The 19,486-nt window shown below is 37.6% G+C and overlaps 1 protein-coding gene across 7 annotated transcripts in view; it reads left to right on the forward strand.

Annotated features, from left to right (window-relative positions):
- Slc25a40 (solute carrier family 25, member 40) overlaps positions 1-19,208 on the forward strand; it is a 32,110-nt gene extending 12,902 nt beyond the window's left edge. For 3 of the 7 annotated variants that reach the window (NM_178766.5, NM_001289596.1, NM_001289595.1), the window contains 7 exons: positions 5,090-5,157; positions 6,816-6,940; positions 7,981-8,154; positions 11,667-11,776; positions 13,982-14,063; positions 17,115-17,195; positions 17,561-19,208. In NM_178766.5, the coding sequence (NP_848881.2) occupies positions 5,090-5,157; positions 6,816-6,940; positions 7,981-8,154; positions 11,667-11,776; positions 13,982-14,063; positions 17,115-17,195; positions 17,561-17,667 (747 nt within the window). In that variant the 3' untranslated portion in view covers positions 17,668-19,208. The remainder of the gene's footprint in view (positions 1-5,089; positions 5,158-6,815; positions 6,941-7,980; positions 8,155-11,666; positions 11,777-13,981; positions 14,064-17,114; positions 17,196-17,560) is intronic. The other 4 variants (XM_030254569.1, XM_006503591.4, XM_006503592.4 and 1 more) reach the window with 3 other exon arrangements.
- Positions 19,209-19,486: the final 278 nt, after the last annotated feature.

The following is a 19,486-nucleotide window of genomic DNA, read 5'->3' on the forward strand; positions in this document are numbered from 1 at the left end:
GTGATGGGAAGAATTTCTTTTCTGGTCCAATCTATTTGGAGTTCTGTAGGCTTTTTGTATGTTTATGAGCATCTGTTCCTTTAGGTTAGGGAAGTTTTCTTCTATAATTTTGTTCATGTTTACTGGCCCTTTGAGTTGGGAATTTTTGCTTTCTTCTAGACCTATTATCCTTAGGTTTGGTCTTTTCTTTCTTTTTCTTTTTTTACTTAGATACTTACTTTATTTATGTTTCAAATGTTGTCCCCTTTCCTGGTTTTCCCTCCGAAAACCTCCTATCCTCTCCCCCTGCTCACCAACCCACCCACACCCGCTTCTTGGCCCTGGCATTCTTGTACATTGGGGCATAGATCCTTCACAGGAACAAGGACCTCTCCTCCCATTGATGACCGACTAGGCCATCTGCTACATATGCAGCTGGAGCCATGAGTCTGCTTTGGTTGGTGATTTAGTCCCTGGGAGCTCTGGGATGCCAACAAGTACTTACTGACAGAAGCCTGTTATAGCTGTCTCTGGAGAGGCTCCACCAGTGCCTGACAAATACAGAGGTGGATCCTCACAGCCTACACTGAGCACAGGGTCCTCAATGAAGGAGCTAGAGAAAGGGCCCAAGGAGCTGAAGGGGTCTGAAGCCCCATAGGAAGAACAACAATATGAACTAACCAGGTTTGGTCTTTTCATTGTATCCTGGATTTCCTGGATGTTTTGGGTTAGGAGCTTTTTACATTTTGCATTTTCTTTGACATTTGTGTCAATATTTTCTATGGTATCTTCTACCTCAGAGATTCTCTCTTCTATCTCTTGTATTCTGTTGGCGATGCTTGCATCTCTGATTTCTGATCTCTTTCCTAGGTTTTTCTATCTCCAGGGTTGTCTTTCTTTGTGATTTCTTCATTGCTTCTATTTCCATTTTTTAGATCCTGGATGGTTTTGTTCAATTCCTTCTTCACCTGTTTGGTTGTGTTTTCCTATAATTCTTTAAGGCATTTTTGTGCTTTTTCTTTAAAGGTTGCTACCTGTTTACCTGTGTTCTCCTGTATTTTTTAAGGGAGTTATTTAAGTCCTTCTTAAAGTCCTCTATCATCATTATGAGATGTGATTTTAAATCTGAATCTTGCTTTTCCTATGTGTTGGGGTATCCAGGACTTGCTGTAGTTGGAGAACTGAGTTCTAATGATGCCAAATAGTTTTGGCTTCTGTTGCTTAGGTTCTTGTGCTTGCCTCCTGCCATCTGTTTATCTCTGGTCTTGTCTCTGACTGGAGCCTGTCCCTTCTGTGAACCTGTGAGCCTGTGATCTTAGGTGTGTCAGCACTACTGGGACACCAGCTATCTCCAGGTGGGATTTGGGTATGGAGATCTGTGATCCCTGGCTTCTCAGCAGTTCCTGGGTCCTATGGGCCCTGGGCGGGTCCCACTTGGACCAGGTATTGGAGCAGTAGTGGTGGTATTACCTGTGAGCTTAGGTGTGTCAGTACTTCTGGGAGACAAGCTATCTGGGCAGTCATTTGTTTTCTTATATATGACTTTCTAATTATTAGGGAATTAAAAGTCCATCATATTAAATCATGGTAGAGAAAAATATTTCTTCCCTTTATAATTTGTTAAGTTTCCTTTGTGTATCCTGTTTATATATGGGGAAAGTAGCTTTTTAAAATTATTTTTAAATTTCTTTAGAATTGTAGGTCTCCCATTTATTAAAAAACATACAGATAGAGTTATGCATGTTTTTTCCCCGTATCCTCGATAGTAACATTAATGTACTTTCAAAGAGGACACTGTAAGCATTTTCTTGGTTCCTTTAAAGAATACTCAATTTCTTTGTGCACTTATCCACCCTGTAACCCTCTGGCAACTTGTAATCAGTTCTTGATTTAGAAAATTTTGTCATGTGAAAAATGCTATATAAATGGAATCATGGCATAAGCTACTTTTGGGGTTGGCATTTTTCACTTTGAGTAATAGTTAATAGTCCAGAGATTCTTCCTGGCGGGTGCAGGAGTCCAGTTCCTGTCTTACTGCTCAGCGGCTTGATGCGGATGACCACATTTCCATGCAATTACTGTGTACAAAACCTCCTACAGACATTCATTTTGTTTGGTTGGTTGGAGGAGTTTATGAGGGTTAGTTATTCTTTAGCATTTCTAAGGTTTTTTTTTTTAAGAGGAATTATATTTCACTTTTTTCCCAGCTTAGAGTGAAATGACATCTTTACTATGTTGGGTCTTGTAGTGATTTTTATTTTGTTTTGTTTTGTTTTGAAATATTGTCAGTCCGTGTAGTCCTGGCCTGGAACTTGATAGGTAAAGGAAGCTGACCTCGAATCCATAGAGATCTGCCTTTCTCTGCCTCCCAGATGGGGGTTGGGGGGAGTGAAGTTGTGTGCTACCATGCCTAGCTTCCTGTGCATTTTAAATCTAATTGTAACATTACAACTGAAGCATTTCTTCTTAAATGTTTTAAATTGTCAGTTTTTTTTTTTAAGATTTATTTATTTATTATATGTAAGTACACTGTAGCTATCTTCAGACACACCAGAAGAGGGCGTCAGATCTCATTATGGATGGTTGGGAGCCACCATGTGGTTGCTGGGATTTGAACTCCGGACCTTTGGAAGAGCAGTCGGGTGCTCTTACCCACTGAGCCATCTCACCAGTCCTGTCAGTTTTTTTTTTTATTCAATTAATAGCTAAGTTATATTAATGCGGTTACAGATGTAAGGGCTTACACTTGTCCTTTCCTTTCCTGTTTTGTTTTGTTTGTTTTGCTTTGCTTTGCTTTCTTTCTGTTTTGTCGTTTTTCTTGCCTTCCTTTGTACATGTTTTATCATTCCATTTTTATTAGTCACGCTTTTTGTGTATATATTTCTTAGCTGAAGCAGTCTAATTTTTTTTTTTTTTTTTTTACTTTAAGATGTTGATACATGGACATTCAGTGTTTTTGTTTTGTTTTTATTGTTGGCTAATTTGAAATCTTTGTCAAAGAACTTAGACATCTTACCTCAATTTCAGTGTTCATTATTGTCTTTCTTCATTTAGTATAGCACCTCCCTAGTTCTTATGATGGTGAATGAACTAAACACTGGGCATTTTGAATGTTGTTATTAAACCCAAATCTAGTTAAACATTTTGTTTAAACCTTTAAAACAACAACAACACTGTTTCCAAAAGGTAGAGGGAGTACCACGTGGTTAATACAGCATCGCTGGACATCTAAGTTCCCCACTCACACCCAGTGGCAGCAAGTTTGAGTGAGTTTTGACTCTTTTCCTCTGACTGGCTCTGAGATGGAGTGACCTCACTACTGTCAGACGATGGCAAAAGTCTTCCCTCTCCACTGTTCCTCTTCTGATACCACCTTAACATAGTAGGAAGAAATGTTATCTGGGGAAGAGAAGTTTCCTCCTGTTGACCTTGTATAACCAGCCCACTAAAGGTTTTGCAGTTCGCCCATGCACCGTCACAGGGGGGAGTCTAGGCAGCTTCCTTGGTTTTGCTGACAAGGGTCTGAGGTTGGCTGCAGTAGAACAATATTTCTTTTTAATCTGTATATTTGTTTACATCCCAAACGCTGCTCCCAGAACCTCCCTCACCAAGTTCCTTCCTCCCTTCCCTCTTGCCCTTCTCCTCTGAGAGGGTGGGACTCCACCCTGGGTGTCCCCAACCCTGGCACATCAAGTCTCTGCCAGACTAGGTGCATCCTCTCCCACTGAGGCCAGACAGGGCAGCCATGAAGACTGAGTTGCCTGTCAGAGCAAATGTCTTAAAAGTTACCCTGCCAAGCTTCCTTTTTTCCGGCTTGTGAGTTTGTGAGTGGCTTCTTGTCTTAACACAGTGTTTTAAGTTCACCAGTGTTGTGATTTGTCTTCACATTGTTTTGAGTCCTACATAGCATACCATCTTATGAATAGACTTCATTTTAGTTCTCTGTTTATTAGTTGATGGACATTTAGGTTATTTCACTTTGGGAAGTGAATAATGCAGTTATCAACATTTAAATTTTGTGTGTACATGTGTTTTAATATCTCCTCCATGTATATCCTGAGTTGAATTTTTAGTTTATATGGTACTAATTTGTTTAGCTTTTTGAGAAACTGACAAACTGTTTTCCAAAGTGGGTATACCATTTTACTTTTTCTCAAGTCCTCACTAGGACTCAGTTTCTCCTCTCTTCTCTCCCTCCCCTCCTCCTTCCTTTTCTCTCTTCTCTCCCTCCCCTCTTCCTTCCCTTCCTTCTAAGCAGGAGGTCTCAGTGTGTTGTCTTGGCTGGCCTTGTGTTTTCCATTGCCTGGCTGAGCCTCACAGGTAGCTGGGGTAACAGGCTTGCAGCACTGCACCTAATGTGTCTTTATTTTAATCTGTTTGCTGTGTTCAAAGTGGTTTTGATTTTTATTTCCACAATGATTAATGATATTGAACGTAGTTTATCATGGTGAAACTTGTATCTTTTGACAGTTTTTAAGTTTTTATTATTAAGTTGTAAGAGTTTGTCTGTTACTAGCAGGCTTTGTTTTAGATTCTGACTGCTTTTGATTCCTCATCAGAGACGTTTTAACGTGGTCTGTAGTGACACTTTCTCAGATTTCATACTTAGAAGAGAGTCTATGATCAATTCTGCCCTTTTTATAGTAATCTTATGAAAACTTTTTATTTAAAATAATTTAACTTGTGTATATGTGTCTATGTGAGTCTATGGCCACATGTATGCAACTACCCAGAGGTAGGAAGAGGGCGTCAAGTCCTCTGGAGGAATTTGTGAGCCACCTAAAACTAGTGCTGACATCTGAACTCAGGTCCTCTGGAAGAGCAAGCTTAACTGCTGAACAATATCTCCAGCCCCTCAAAAGCTTATTAGGTAGAAATAAAAAAAAAAAAAAAAAAGCCAAAGCAAGTAGTGGAGACTTCAGTGTAAGAATATTGTCTAGAAACATTCCATCTTATATATGTGAAATTGTTTTATAAGAAAGGGTATTCATAAATCCAAGAAACTTATATTTCTAGATATTAATGGTTAAAGTATTCAGATTACTAGTTATTATAAATCTTTATTACGTTTAAAGATGTATTTTGTTTATCGTTCTGCTTATAATTTTAGGATGCCTTTTTAAAAATTCTTCGAAATGAGGGCATAAAATCCCTGTGGAGCGGCCTCCCTCCTACTCTGTAAGTTGAAATTCACTGTTTTCTATTAAGCTGTAATCAGCATGGTTGAGCAAGGCCTTGTATTTTAATGTTAGAACTCTTTCACTCCCTGAAGTATTGTTTTATGAGTTTCACACTGTACATTTGATGTTCTAGAAGGACTCACAGAACCCAAGGAGGATTATATTCATATATATGGGTCATTGCAGTTAGACCATATTCATCAGCAGGTGTCACTTTTGAAAACTCTTTTCCTGGCCTGGCGCAGGGTGTACTTATTCTGGCAGTGAGTAACAGCAGCATGTGAAGTGTTTCTGCCTTGGAAAACTCATCTGACTTTCAGAATGTAGAGTGGTTTTCTTGTTCTTTTGTTTGTTTGTCAGTTTTTGGTTTTTGAGACAGGATTTCTTAGTGTAGCCCTGGTACTATCCTGGTACTAGCTCTATAGACCAGGCTGGCCTCGAACTCACAGAGATCTACCTGCTTCTGCCTTCCTCATGCTGGGATTAAAGGTGTGTGCCACCACCGCCTCGCCAGTATGTACAGTTTTTATTGTATGTCTACACACTTTTTGTTTGTTTGATAATAAGTGATTTGATACTTTTCTTTCTGTTGTGCTAAACCTGTAAGATATGTTGAATATTTATATATTCAATTCTAGTTTTCTACTAAATACAATTTTGTGAATGAATATGATAAACTCAAAAAACTGAATATAAACATTCCAGCAAATGTTTTGGCTTCCTCTTGTCTTTTGTATGGAGGGAATTACACAGCCTTGAAGGATACTTGAGGCGTGTATTTTAATGCCTAAGATGATAATCTTAGTGACAGCCCCAGTTTGGTCCTATTTCTAAATTCTTAGCATGGACTATCTGTATAGTATCTAAGCTGTCACTGTGATTGTGATGACACACCATAAGCAGAGTGATTTCTTGTTGCACTAGTCTGTGTGATACACTGGTGCCTGAAATTTTTATTTATATTTAAATAATAATTCCCTTTAATATTTCACTTTAACTGTCATCAGAATTCCCTCACAACTAATGAATATAATCCTGACAGTGTAATTGTAATTTACTTCTACTTATGAACAGCTGTGATATATGAGCTGTGGTTTAAAACTGATTTAGAGTTATTCTTAAGCTTTTAAGAAAAGTTGGTGTTGGGAAGATGGCCGTATAGTGCTCTCCGTGGAAGCCTGAGGACCTCCATTGTGATCCCCAGCTCCCACTTTAAAGTGCCAGGCACACGGGAGCGCACATGTATTCCAACCACTTAGGAGGCAGAGACAGACGTGTTCCTGCTGCTTGCTGGTCAAGCACTTTAACCATCGGTGAGAGACCCTGTCTCAAAAAGAAATCAGGTGGAAAGCAACTAAGCGAGACATGCAAGTTTGACCTTTTGCCTTTCTGCACACTTACACACAAATCCTATACAGGCCCCTATGATACACATGCCTCACACGCTTACACACAAATCCTATACAGGCCCCTATGATACACATGTCTCACACGCTTACACACAAATCCTATACAGGCCCCTATGATACACATGTCTACACAGAAATGCACACACTCAGACTTCTCTCATAGAGCAATTATACTAATATGTGAACTTAACAGTATAGATGATGCCTCTTGATAATTCTGAACATATTTTGTGTGTGCTTCTAACAGAGTGATGGCAATTCCTGCCACAGTTATTTATTTTACCTGCTATGAACAGTTAAGTGCTTTTCTGAAAACCAAATTAGGAGAAAATGAAACCCGAATACCAATAGTTGCTGGGGTTGTCGCCAGATGTAAGTAATGATACTGTTTTTATTTAGATTTCTATTTAGAACATCTAAATTTGGATATTTACAGAGAATATGTAAATGTACAGAATACTGCTCTGATGTGACTGCCATCAGGGGACAGGATTATCTCATTCTCATTGAATCTTAGCCAGTTAGTAAGACTGATGTCAGAATTGATTCTTACCTAAATTTTCAATATATATGAGTTCACACATGACTCAGGCCAAAACTTTTATAACATTTCTTATAAACTCTAGGATTTAGAGCTTAGTCAGAAGGAAGATTGTCTCTGCCTCTGGGTAGGACAGTCTCTGTTAAATATGCTTACACTGGGCATGGTAGCATGTGATTTAATCCCAGTCCCTGGGCGGTGATCTCTAAAGGCCTGATTCCATATATTGAGACCCTTCCTCCAAAGAAGAGGAGAAGGAGAAAGAGTAGTTGTTGTTTATTTGCAAATACTGGCTGCAATTTTAATGGTTCTCTGGCTGACTCTAGAATTTTCAATATTATCCTTGAAAGAGTTGAAACCAAGAAAAAGGTAATATATTTATTTTGACATAATTGTCCTGAGAAAATCTTTTGACATCATTAGATACTCTATTTTAATCTTTATAGGCATTAATAATAAGTGAGGATAATATAGACACATGAACTATTGCTGTAGGAAGAGAAAATCCAGGGGCAGAAGGCTTCAGGGAGGAAAAGGTCTCTGGAGATGAGGGAAGGGAGCAGAAATCAACCAAAACAGACATCTGTAAGTGTCACAAGTGACCTTTACTTCATGAGCTAATTAAGATTTTAAGAATATACAGAATATAGACTTAACCTGGAAGTAGAGATTGCAAAGGCGATTTTTCCAGAGTGAGGCTCCCTCATAGCATTCCTGGTATGCTGACACCTGCAATTTCTCTAAATGCAGGAAACTTGAGTGCATAATCTGTGGTGGTGGGAAGGGGGAGATTATAAAACAAAATGTATAAGCATTAATTTTTGCCCCCATCATTCATGCTTTAATTTATGTGTTCTCCTGTTTGTATTAGTTGGTGCGGTAACAGTGATCAGTCCATTAGAATTGATCAGAACTAAGGTGCAGTCTAAGAAGTTTTCTTACAAGGAATTATATCAATTTGTGAGCATGAGAGTGTCTGAAGATGGTTGGATTTCCCTTTGGAAGGGCTGGGCTCCTACGATTCTTAGAGATGTGCCTTTCTCAGGTAGGATTTGTCTTATTTACTAGCTGTTAATTTTTAAGGAGCTTTGTCTTATTAGATCATATAATTTGCTATGTTTCAAAAGTAATTATTTTTTCTGTATTGACCACAAATTTGTAGCTCATTATTTGCATTTCAGAACTATACAAGCCTATACTGATTAAACAGCTTCTAATTCAGGTCCTTGTATTTAACTGCTGCGAAGCATTCATTAGTATGTGTCCATACTCAGATAATATTAACTACTTTAACATTATCCTAAGTTCAATAAATTATAATCAGTAAAGCAAGTAAAATACAAATCAGAATATTATAAATGTACTTAAGACCATCTTTAAATTAACTGAACTTAAGTTTTTAGTAAAACTAAATACTAAAAATTTCCCATTAAATAAGTATTCTGTAAGAGACTATTATAAATCAAATAGGTAATTATCTTGACTTGATACTTTATTGAGACATAAAGTAAGTAATTAATCACAGTTTCCTATGCCAGTTTACTTTTAAAAATATTTTCTGGTTTATAAAAAGAAACACAGATATATGTTTACAAAGTGAATACCTCTGAACTTGCCATGTCATCATACGAGCTTGAATGTCTGCCTGCCGTGTTAGATCATGAAGCCGTTCATATACCCTTGCACTGCTGCCCCACACCCTACCCCGGCCCCCCAATGGTAACTTCAGACTCTTGGAGTTGGTTCTCTCCTTCAACTGTGTGGGTTCTGGATTTATCCAGCTTTTCAGACAAAGTAGCAAGTGCCTCCACCCACTGAGCTGTCACACTGTCCCCGTACTGGAGTTTTATCATCTTATTTGGCTATAAAAATGTTTTCCAGTTTATTATGCTTAAAGGTACATTGTTTAGTTTAGATCTTTAAAACCATTTTTCTACTCAAAAGTTTCATAAGATAGATACATTTAGCTTTGTAGGTAACATGTCTTCTTACTTTTTACTCTCGTATATTTCTTAGTCTGGTTTGTATTGCTGTGAAGAACAGCAAAGGAAACTCTTGTAAAGAAAAACATGTAATCGGGGCTGGCTCATAGTTTTATGCATTCGGTCCATTATTGCCATGGCAGGAAACATGGTGGCAAGTAGGCAGACTTGGTGCTGAAGAAAGAGCTGAGAGTTCTCCATCTTCATCCGAAGGCACCAAGGAGAGACACTGGCCAGACTTGAGCTTATAAGACCTCACAGCCCACCTCCAGTGGCATACTTCCTCCAACAAAGCCACTCCCTATGTCCAAGCACCCATACACATACATCTGTGGGGGCCATTCCTATTCAGACCACCATATATATGTATAAATAAAGTGGTACTGCTATGAAAAATAATTTTATACAATTTCTTATTATACCTATGCAACAGTTTTCTCATATTGAACTGCTGATTCATCCAAATATCTTAAGTATATTTCTGAGTTTTCTAATTTAGTTTAATTTTTGTGGATTCAGGGCCTCCCTTTGTAACCCTGGCTGACCTGGAACTTGATATATTGAACAAACTGGCCTCAAATTCACAGAGATCTGCCTACCTCTGCCTCCTGAGTGTTAAAGGTATGTGCCATTATGCTCAACGAAAAGTGACCTTTTTTAAAAAGTGATTATAGCTAGGTGTGATGGCTCATGTCTGTAATAGCAACATTTGAGAGACTGGGACATGAGGATCTCCATGAATCTAAGACCAGGCTAGACTACACGGTAAGACCCTGTGTCAAAAAACAACAAAAGCCCCTCAAAAACAAGAGTGAAGAGATGGCTCAGCAGTTAAGAACACTTGGTCTTTTGGGTCAGTTTCCATCACTCACATGGCAGCACACAACCATCCTAACTCCAGTTCCAGATCTGACACCCTCTTCTGAGTGTTGTTGGCACCTAGCATGCCAGACATATATGCAGGCACATGAAATAAAATTTAAAATAACAGAAGATACAAAAATAGGACCAGCAAGGTGACTCAGTACTGCTTGCTGTCAAACCTCATGACCAGAGCTCAGCTCCAGGACCCACCTAGTGGAAAGAAAGAGAGAACCAATTGCTGTAAGGTGTTTTCAGATCTACCTGTGGACTCACACACCCACACACAATGAAAAATTGTAACAAAATTTAAGTGATTATATGGATATATGCACTTATCACCAATTATGATGTTTTCTGCAGCCTTATACTTTCATAAGCTTGTCATTGGCAAAGTCCTTAAGTTATGTTTATTTGCTTAAAGTACCTCACTTTGAGTTGTATATCAGGGATTACATACAAAGGTTGACATTGTTTCATTGGCCATTTGTTTAGAGAAAATTGATTTGTGGATATGATCCCACTTATAGGTCATTGTCAGCATTACTCATTGAGTAACTTTAGTTGGTAAAGAGATTTGCATGTATGAGTGAATTTTGTCCTACTGTACTGGTCTATTTGTCTGACCATAATTTGCCAATAATACTGTCTAAATCACTAGTGCTTTATTAAGAAATAATCTTGATGTTGTCTTATTCTTTTCTAAGATTGATATATCTGTGTTAATATTTTTAAAAGTGTTTCATTAGCTATTTAAAGTTTTCTTCATAAAGGTTATATGCATTCTATATTTTATAGGTATACTTCACCTTCCAGGTTTTGGTAGCCTTTGCTTGTTATTTTGTTGGGTGTTGGGGACTGAACCTTGGACATTGTATGTGCTAGGCCAGTGTTGTCCCTTTGAGCTACTCCACCAGGCCTTGCTGGTTCTTTTTAAACCTGTATTTTTACAATAAATTTGCTTCATAAAGCTTTGTGGGTAATAAAGTTGCAATTGAATTTTGCCTATTAGATGATATTTAGCTACTTTTTAAAAAATAAAGAAACTCTAATTAGTGTAAACATCTTTTGAATTTCTTTGTAGATAATGTATATTAGGTCTTCAATGTTTTAATTTTCATTTATTTTAATTTCCTTTCTTCCTATGTATTAGTAGTTACTTTTGATAGAAGTTTTTGTTACATATCTTTTACCATTAACATCTTTTTATCTCTATATTTCCAAGAATTTGAGTTTGCTTTAAATGAGTGTTAATTTTATCCAGTGTTTTCCATCATAAGTAGGCTCTTCCATGGCTTTCTTAATACGGTGTGCAGCATGAGTCATATTAAATACCCTTATATTTCTGGAATACTTCATCTGGCCATGGTGTAGCCTTTCATGGCACTCGGGTCAGTGTGCCTTATCTTCTCTTGGTCCTTACACTGTTCTTGTCAGTACATTGCCCGTTCCCTGACCTTTCTCCTACTGACCCTCTCTCAGGGTTCTCAATTTTATTTCAACAGTACTGATGTAGTTGTTTTTGTTTTCTTAAAAGATTGTTAAAATATTTTCAGAATTTCAGTCCCCCCTTCTAATCCCACCTAATTTTAGGTATAAAGGGCAGCTCGAATCAAGACTAGAGTTCCTGATTCCCTTTGATTTGTACATCATAGTTCTTTCTCTGAAGTCTACAATGTTTTCTAAATTGTGCTCATGTCATTCTGTCTTACAGCAATGTACTGGTATAATTATGAAAATTTAAAGAGGTGGCTTTGTGAGAAATCTGGTTTATATGAACCAACATTTATGATCAACTTTACTTCAGGAGCATTGTCTGGTTCTGTAAGTTTGTTGTTGTTGTTAATATTCCAGAAATTTTCTAATTAGTATTAAAAACAGTTCAAGATCTTATCAAGCATTTCATGTATATTGAGAGGACACTTTTTTCCTGTTTCAAAGAAATATATTCTACTATTTAAACTTTTAAAATGCTCTTCCTATCAATGTTTTTATTCTACACACATTTAGTTTTTAATAGACTTGTACTAGTTACATAATTACAGGAATGATGATTTGGTGTGACATAGCACTTTTAAAACAGTATTTTATAGTACATTAGTTCAATAAATGTTAGTCGATATGGTTAAGCTAATAGTCGTGGAGTTTTGTCTAGTATGTATCATCAAATCAAACAGACAATGTTTAGTCTCTGTTCCTGTGGCTCTTGAAAAAAAATTTGGGCTACTTAGAAATTTCTAAAGGAATTTTGAGAAACATTAAAACTAAAAGGGAAGAAACACAGAGGGCCATTTTTGGGTTATGGTGAGAAAGGGTGAGCTTTCTCACCATACAAGTGGTACAGATTCATCTCACTACTGCTTTGGCAAGAAAGTGTTGTCTTAGATCCACATAATTCCAAAAGTACTGTGATCATTTATTACGTGACACAGACAGATTGCACTTACAGAGCAGCAAGACATTGAGTCAGTACTCGGTGTTTGAGCGGTGGAAGCAGGAAGCTTGCGTTCTGGGCCAGCTTAGACTGGTGATGACAGCCTTTGTCTTTAATGACAAACAAGTAAGACTTAGAAGGGCTGAGTGGAGAGGTGGGACGTTGTAGAAAGTTGGATAGGGGCAGTAGGAGTAGGAATTAGAAAACAACACTCAGATCTAATGCCTGTCAGCTCAGCATTGAGAGAGGGCCCGAAGAGGCACCAGCTATACAGGAGTAGGAAGGTCTCCAGAGTAATGTTGCTACCGAACATAGAAATGTTGGCTTTTAATGTAGAAATTATTGGTTACCTTTAACAACTTTGAAATAAAGATTTGTCTGTGCAGTGGGAAAAGCTCGTGAATGTGGTGGTGCCACAGAGAAAGCTGTCCTAACTCATTTGGAATATGTAGAAGCAGCCTGTGGTCTCCACGTGGTCAGTTGTGTAGGGGGAAGATGGCGCTTTCAGACTAGCCGCCGTCTTTGCAACTGATTTGAAGAACAACACTTTGCTGAAATGATATAATGGGGTTTTAAGAGGCAGTTTGTAAATGTATTTATTCAAATGTGAACTAGGAAGCAAAAATATTATATCTGGGTACTATATCAGTACTGTGAGAACATTTTTAAAGGAATTTATCTGTTTCGATCTAACTTAAGACAGTATGGAAAAAGGTGATAAATTGCACCACTTTGAGAAGAGTTTAGATATGTAATTTTTTTAACCATTGTTAACTATATATATCCATCAAAAGGTACATAGAAACTGAAAGTTTGAAGTATATTTTCATTAACTTTTTTTTTTTAAGTTATTTCGAGACAGGGTTTCTCTGTGTAGCCTTGGTTGTCCTGGAACTCACTCTATACCAGGCTGGCCTCGAACTCAAAATTCCGCCTGCCTCTGCCTCCCATGTGCTGGTATTAAAGGTGTGTACCACCACTGCCTGGCTTCATTAACTTTTAAATCTAATTTTTCTAGTTATTTGAAAAATGTTTGCTGGAAATTTTCATATGCTAAGTTCACACTGGAGAATTTCTACTTTAAAATATGTTAAAAAGTTGAGTGTGAAGGCTCGGCATGTAATCCTTAAAGCCGAGTGTGAAGGCTCGGCCTGTAATGCTAACACTTGGCAAGCATGGCTGGAGTGTCAGGACTTCAAGTAGTCCTTGACTACACATTTGAATTGAAGGTGAGACTGAGCTACATCTCACACACACACACACACACACACACTCATAGTACATGGTAAAATAGTATTGGTGACACAAGAGAATCAGAAACTGAACACTGGTATAAAGCCACAGAAGTCTGTCTCTCTCTCTGCCATTGGTGGCCACGTGGTCCTGGGAAGGAACAGGCACTTTCCTGAGGCTGCTCTTTGGAATTTTATGATGAATACTTGAGCTGTAACCTGTTTTCTGCACTAAAACTTTAAGTATATCTTGTTTATTTTAAATTTCAGTTTGTGATTTTTGTCACTCTCCATATTAAATAATAATGCTAATATTTTAAAATACTTTTTAAAAATTGAGGATTTAAATGAACTTTTTGACAGTTTGCAGCTGTTGCAACTTTACCATTTGATGTAGTAAAAACACAGAAACAGACGCAACTGTGGACGAATGAATATTGTAAATGTAAGTTTAATTTAAAGCATTTTAAGATATTGTTTGTTTCCCTTGTGTGATTTTATTAGGAATACATAAAATCAGAAAACACTGTTGTTTTTCTGAGATCTTATTCTTTCTTAATGAAACTGATAAAGGTGTATTGTTAGAATAGAAAAATACTAAGAAAGCTGTAGAAGTTTTAAAGCTTTTTTGTTGTCTGCTAACATTTAAGTCTCTTAACTTCCATGAAGAAAAAAAACTACTTTTATCATGAAAAGCTAAGTTGTTATAATTTTTCTTATGGTTTGTTTTCAAATCTGTATTTATTCACTAAGTACTCTTTGAAATAAATCAATAAAAGAACTCTAGACAAATCAGTGTGAAAGATAACAGAAAACAAAAAACTGGCCATCTAAGGCCACTATAACTATAAGACCTTGTGTCCAGAAAGATGGCAGGAGGTCACTGAGCCACTGTTCCTCATGACATTTGTCTTAGTCAGGGTTTCTATTCCTGCACAAACATCATGACCAAGAAGCAAGATGGGAGGAAAGGGTTTATTCAGCTTACTCTTCCACATTGCTGTTCATCACCAAGGAAGTCAGGACTGGAACTCAAGCAGATCAGAAAGCAGGAGCTGATGCAGAGGCCATGGAGGGATGTTCTTTACTGGCTTGCTTCCCCTGGCTTGCCCAGCCTGCTGTCTTATAGAACCAAGACTGCCAGTCCAGAGATGGCACCACCCACAAGGGGCCTTTCCCCCTTGATCACTAATTGAGAAAATGCCTTACAGCTGGATCTCGAGGAGGCATTTCCTCAACTGAAGCTCCTTTCTCGGCGATAACTCCAGCTGTGTCAAGTTGACACACAAAACCAGCCATTACAACATTGATTTTTACATTTCTTATTCTCACAATTTTACCCTGTTTTTTCACCTTTATTTCATTTCCTTTGTAACCAATAATTTTTTCTATAATGTAAAGTATACTTACCTCTCCCAAGCCCCGGCCATGTGCGCCATCATTTATTTTGGTTTAAAAATGTAGCAAACCTGGCTGTTATTGTGCATGCCTGTAATCCCAGCATTTGGGAGGCAGGAGCAGGACTATGAGTTCAGAGTCTTCCTAGTGGATGTACTAGGTGAGACCCTTCTTGAAAAGAAAGGAAGAAAAGGAAAAAATACCCATGGTATCACAAAACTGAAGGAATTATCTATTGTAAAAATGTTTTGTATAAGCTTTATGATAGTTTATTTTAATGGAAATGAACTTTCTAACCTGTGATTTTCTTTTTTGCATAAAATTAGCATTATAATGTTAAAGAAATGTTCTTTATAGATCTCTGTAAATTAATCTGAATAACTATCTTTGACCTACTACTAAATACCAAGTTTCCTCTAACATTAGGCACTAACAAAGCCTGGGAGGTAATTATAGTTTTATTCTGTTAGTTCTTATAGGCTTTATATGTGAATTTAGTGGCATCCTCTTTAGCAAAGTTTTTCAATTTTGCCTCCCTCCTATTCTTGAATGGAAAGAACTAAGATGGTATCTATAGCCTATCATTTGAAGGTGTAATTACAGGTGTAATTGGAAAGGTTTGAATGAAGCAGGGCATCGAACATCATCAGGGAGGGAGAATGACCTGTCCTCAGAAACACACACACACACACACACACACACACACACACACACACTTGCGGCTGGCTTAGAGTTTGAGAAGTTCAGTCCATTATCATCATGGCAGAAGGTGTGGTAGCATCCAGGCAGACACAGTGCCGAAAAAGGAACTGAGAGTTCTATGTCCTGTCTATATCCCAAGGCAGGCAGAAAGAGATTCTCTTCTGCAGGCAGCTAAGTGGAGGGTCTCTTCTGCATTGGCTGGAGTTGGAGCATAGGACCTCAAAGCACAAGGCCATACTTTTCTAACAAGGACACATCTCCTAATAGTGTTATTCCTTGTTGGCCAAGTCTATGAGGGCCTAACCTATTCAGACCACTACATATGTTCTTTTTCTTCTGTTAATCTTTGGATAATAAAATTGAAATGAAAATGGTTTTCTGGACTTGTGTTAGATTAGAAGAGATATATAGCTGGGGTTTCTATATCTTCCATTTTTCATTGTGAAATATTTTTCACATGCAAGAAAGTACAAATTGTAATACCACTGATTTTTATGAGGAGCCTGCCAGCTCTTTTGTATGTTCCTACTTGTTTCCTTACAGATGTGTGCATATTTGCATGTAGAGCTGCCTTCTTTTTAAGGAACCCAGGCATTAAAAATTGAACTTGAGTCTAGTGGCTTACAGCTGTACCCCATCACTCAGGAAGACTAGTTAGAAGTGTTTGAGCTTGAGGTTAACCTCAGCTAGAGAGCAGGTCAGGCTAGGCTATCTAGTCAGTCCATAGTTGAGCATAAAAAAAAAGATTGAGCCAGGCCTGCTGGTGCACGCCTTTAATCCCAGCACTCGGGAGGCAGAGACGGGCAGATTTCTGAGTTCGAGGCCATCCTAATCTACAAAGTGAGTTCCAGGACAGCCAGGGCTACAGAGAAACCCTGTCTCAAAAAACCAAGAATATATATATAGATAGATAGATTGAAAATAACTCCTAGATAAACAGATCCTTCTTATAATGAAGTATATTATTTATGTATGCTTTTGTGAGGGTTTAAATGAAAATGGTCTCTATAGACTCCTATATTTGAATGCTTGATCCCAGTTGTGGAACTATTTGGAAAGGTTTAAGAGGCCTGTTAGAGGAGGTGTGTCATAGCGGGCGGGCGGGCTTTAAGGTTTAAGGAACCACGGCCAGGCTCAGTGTTTCTCTGCCTGCTGCCCGAGGGTCAGGATGTGAAGCTCCCAGCTACCACTCCAGCTCCATGCCTGTCTGCTCCCTGCCATCACCATAAACTAAGTCTCGGAAACTGTAAGCAAGCCCCCAGTTAGGTGCCTTTTTAAATAAGAGTTGCCTTGGTCATGGTGTCTCTTCATAGAAATAGAACAGTAGCTAGAATGGATCTATTAAGTTGTGTTTTATGATGGTATTATTTTTTCTTTTAACATTTTTTGAACATAGTTCCTGCACCTTTGGATATGTCAACCTGGACTATAATGAAGAACATTGTTGCTGACAAAGGATTTTCTGGGTTATTTACAGGTAAAAATCTTTCCTTTACAGAGTCTTTGAACACAATTATCCATTTTCATCTCCTTCTACAATTAGCTTCCAGCAAATGTGATAGGTAACATTTTATATTTATTATTTTCTCCTAAATATTGTGATAAGTTAAAAGAAATGTTCAGTAGTAGACTTACAAATTTTGAATTTAAAGTTGAGAGTGAAAAAAATAAAATAAAATAAAGTTGAGAGTGAACAGTTTGACCTAATCTTTGCTGCCTATTGATGATACAGAATTTGGTATTGCAAATCATTTAATTTGGTCATTATGAAGCCAAATGCTACATTTAAAAAAATAAGGTAAAATGTGTTTTGTTTTGTTTTTTTTCCCCGTTCTCTTTCAGGTCTAATTCCTCGATTAGTTAAAATTGTTCCTGCTTGTGCCATTATGATCAGTTCATATGAATTAGGAAAGTCGTTCTTCCAGAAGCAAAATGTTGAAAGTCGGTAATTCTTATGATGGACATTTGACATGAAATAACAACCAGAGCCAAATAAGATGAAAATTTGTAGGCAAGATGGTTTTTTAACATTATTATCTTACAGTATGACTTTATGTGTTTCCCTATAATTTAAATGAATAATAATTTCTCATCCACCTCTAGATCATAATTTGAATTATTTAATTTTTTGAAATATTAAAAACATAATCCAGAAACTGCAGCCACTTAGTACTCTTGCAAAGAAAGTTGCTCCTTAACAGGACAAGTTTTCTGAGTGCAAATATCATTACAGGCTTCCTTTTAAATTAATGCTATAAGTGTGGGGCACATCAGAACTTTTTGGATTGTGTACTAAGCACTGCAGTGTAGAGAGCTAAGTGCAGTTCCACGCAAATTTCAATCATAAGTCTCAGCATTTCAGTAAAGAGTGGAAGAGCTATCATGTGGCATTGTTCACATTCCCCAGATGGTGCCTGTTAACGTCTTTAATTCAGGGACATTGTGTTCCCTCACTCCTGTTACTGATTTAAGGTGGCCTGTAGTGGCCTGTAGTGTAGAAGTCCCTAATGAAAAGTGCAGCCACTTTATCTGTGTGAACCAAAGTATAATCATTTACATGATGCAAATGTACAAGCAGGAATGGGCTGCTGGTAACTAGCTTGCCTTCCAAGTGTCATTGTTTGTAGAGGTCTTTAGGTCAGTTCTACAACTTTTTCTACTACAATCAATATTCCCTAGTCTAAAAGGCCAAATTATAAAATGCTCCAAAAATTTCAACTCTATTTGATGTCCCAAAATGATGTTGTTATAATCCCACACCTTCACTCAGGTGACAGCATACAGAACGCAGGCACATAGAAACATTTAAATTGCCTTTAGGCTATTTGTATTAATTGTATATGATACACATGAATATATTTATCACTTTAAGTAGGAATGAGGTTTTTAAAAATGACCTTTGTTTATTTTTTGTATATGTCTACATATACATGAAGGTGAGAGGAAACCTTGAAGAGTTAGTTCTCCCATTCCACCTTGTGGACTTTGGGATTTGAACTCAGGTGGTCAGGCTTAGCAGCACGTGCCCTTTCCCACACTGAGCTCAGGAATGAGATTTTAAGTATGATGAGAATGCAGGGGTAGAAAACGGTGGCTTTGGAATGTGTAACTCGGAGTCTGATCTCTGGCACAGATGATAAATAATTTAAAAGTAAGTAAGATGCCAATGCAAGAAATGCTATTTATTATTATTTACTTATCTCTATAAAGCAAAAAGCACTTTATCACGTTTTATGTGTATTCTATGAAATATGACGTATACCCTCCCTGCCTAATGTATTTCGGTGACAATGATCTCTAGGGTTGGTAGGTGAACAAATGCATTTTGTATCATAGTGGAAAGTGTTTGTATGTTTCATCAGAAATAAATGATACATGGTTTATTGTACCATGTTGTTTTACATTACAATCCTGTGTTGGTTTACATTAAAATATTAATATATACAGATGTGTATTTGTGATTTGTAGTAGTAAAAATTTTAAAATCCTGACCCAGGCCTTCTTTTCTGTCTTAGACAGTTTATGTTGTCAGATGAAATACAATGAAAGATGCACATAATCTTTATTCTTTTAATATGCCTTAGGCATATAACAGCTGCACAGTAGCTGGGCAGCTGCCTACCCTCCATGCTGTTAGAATCTACTTTCCTATTGATAACCCTGAGTTATCACATACTGTTTACTATGTTCCCCCTGGGTTACTCCTAACTCCAGTGGGGCAGCCCTCTGGGCCATGTTCTCTTGGCCCTTAGCCCATGGTGGCTCGCC

Source organism: Mus musculus, chromosome 5 (assembly GCF_000001635.26).
Source record: "Mus musculus strain C57BL/6J chromosome 5, GRCm38.p6 C57BL/6J".
NCBI classification, from domain to species: domain Eukaryota; kingdom Metazoa; phylum Chordata; class Mammalia; order Rodentia; family Muridae; genus Mus; species Mus musculus.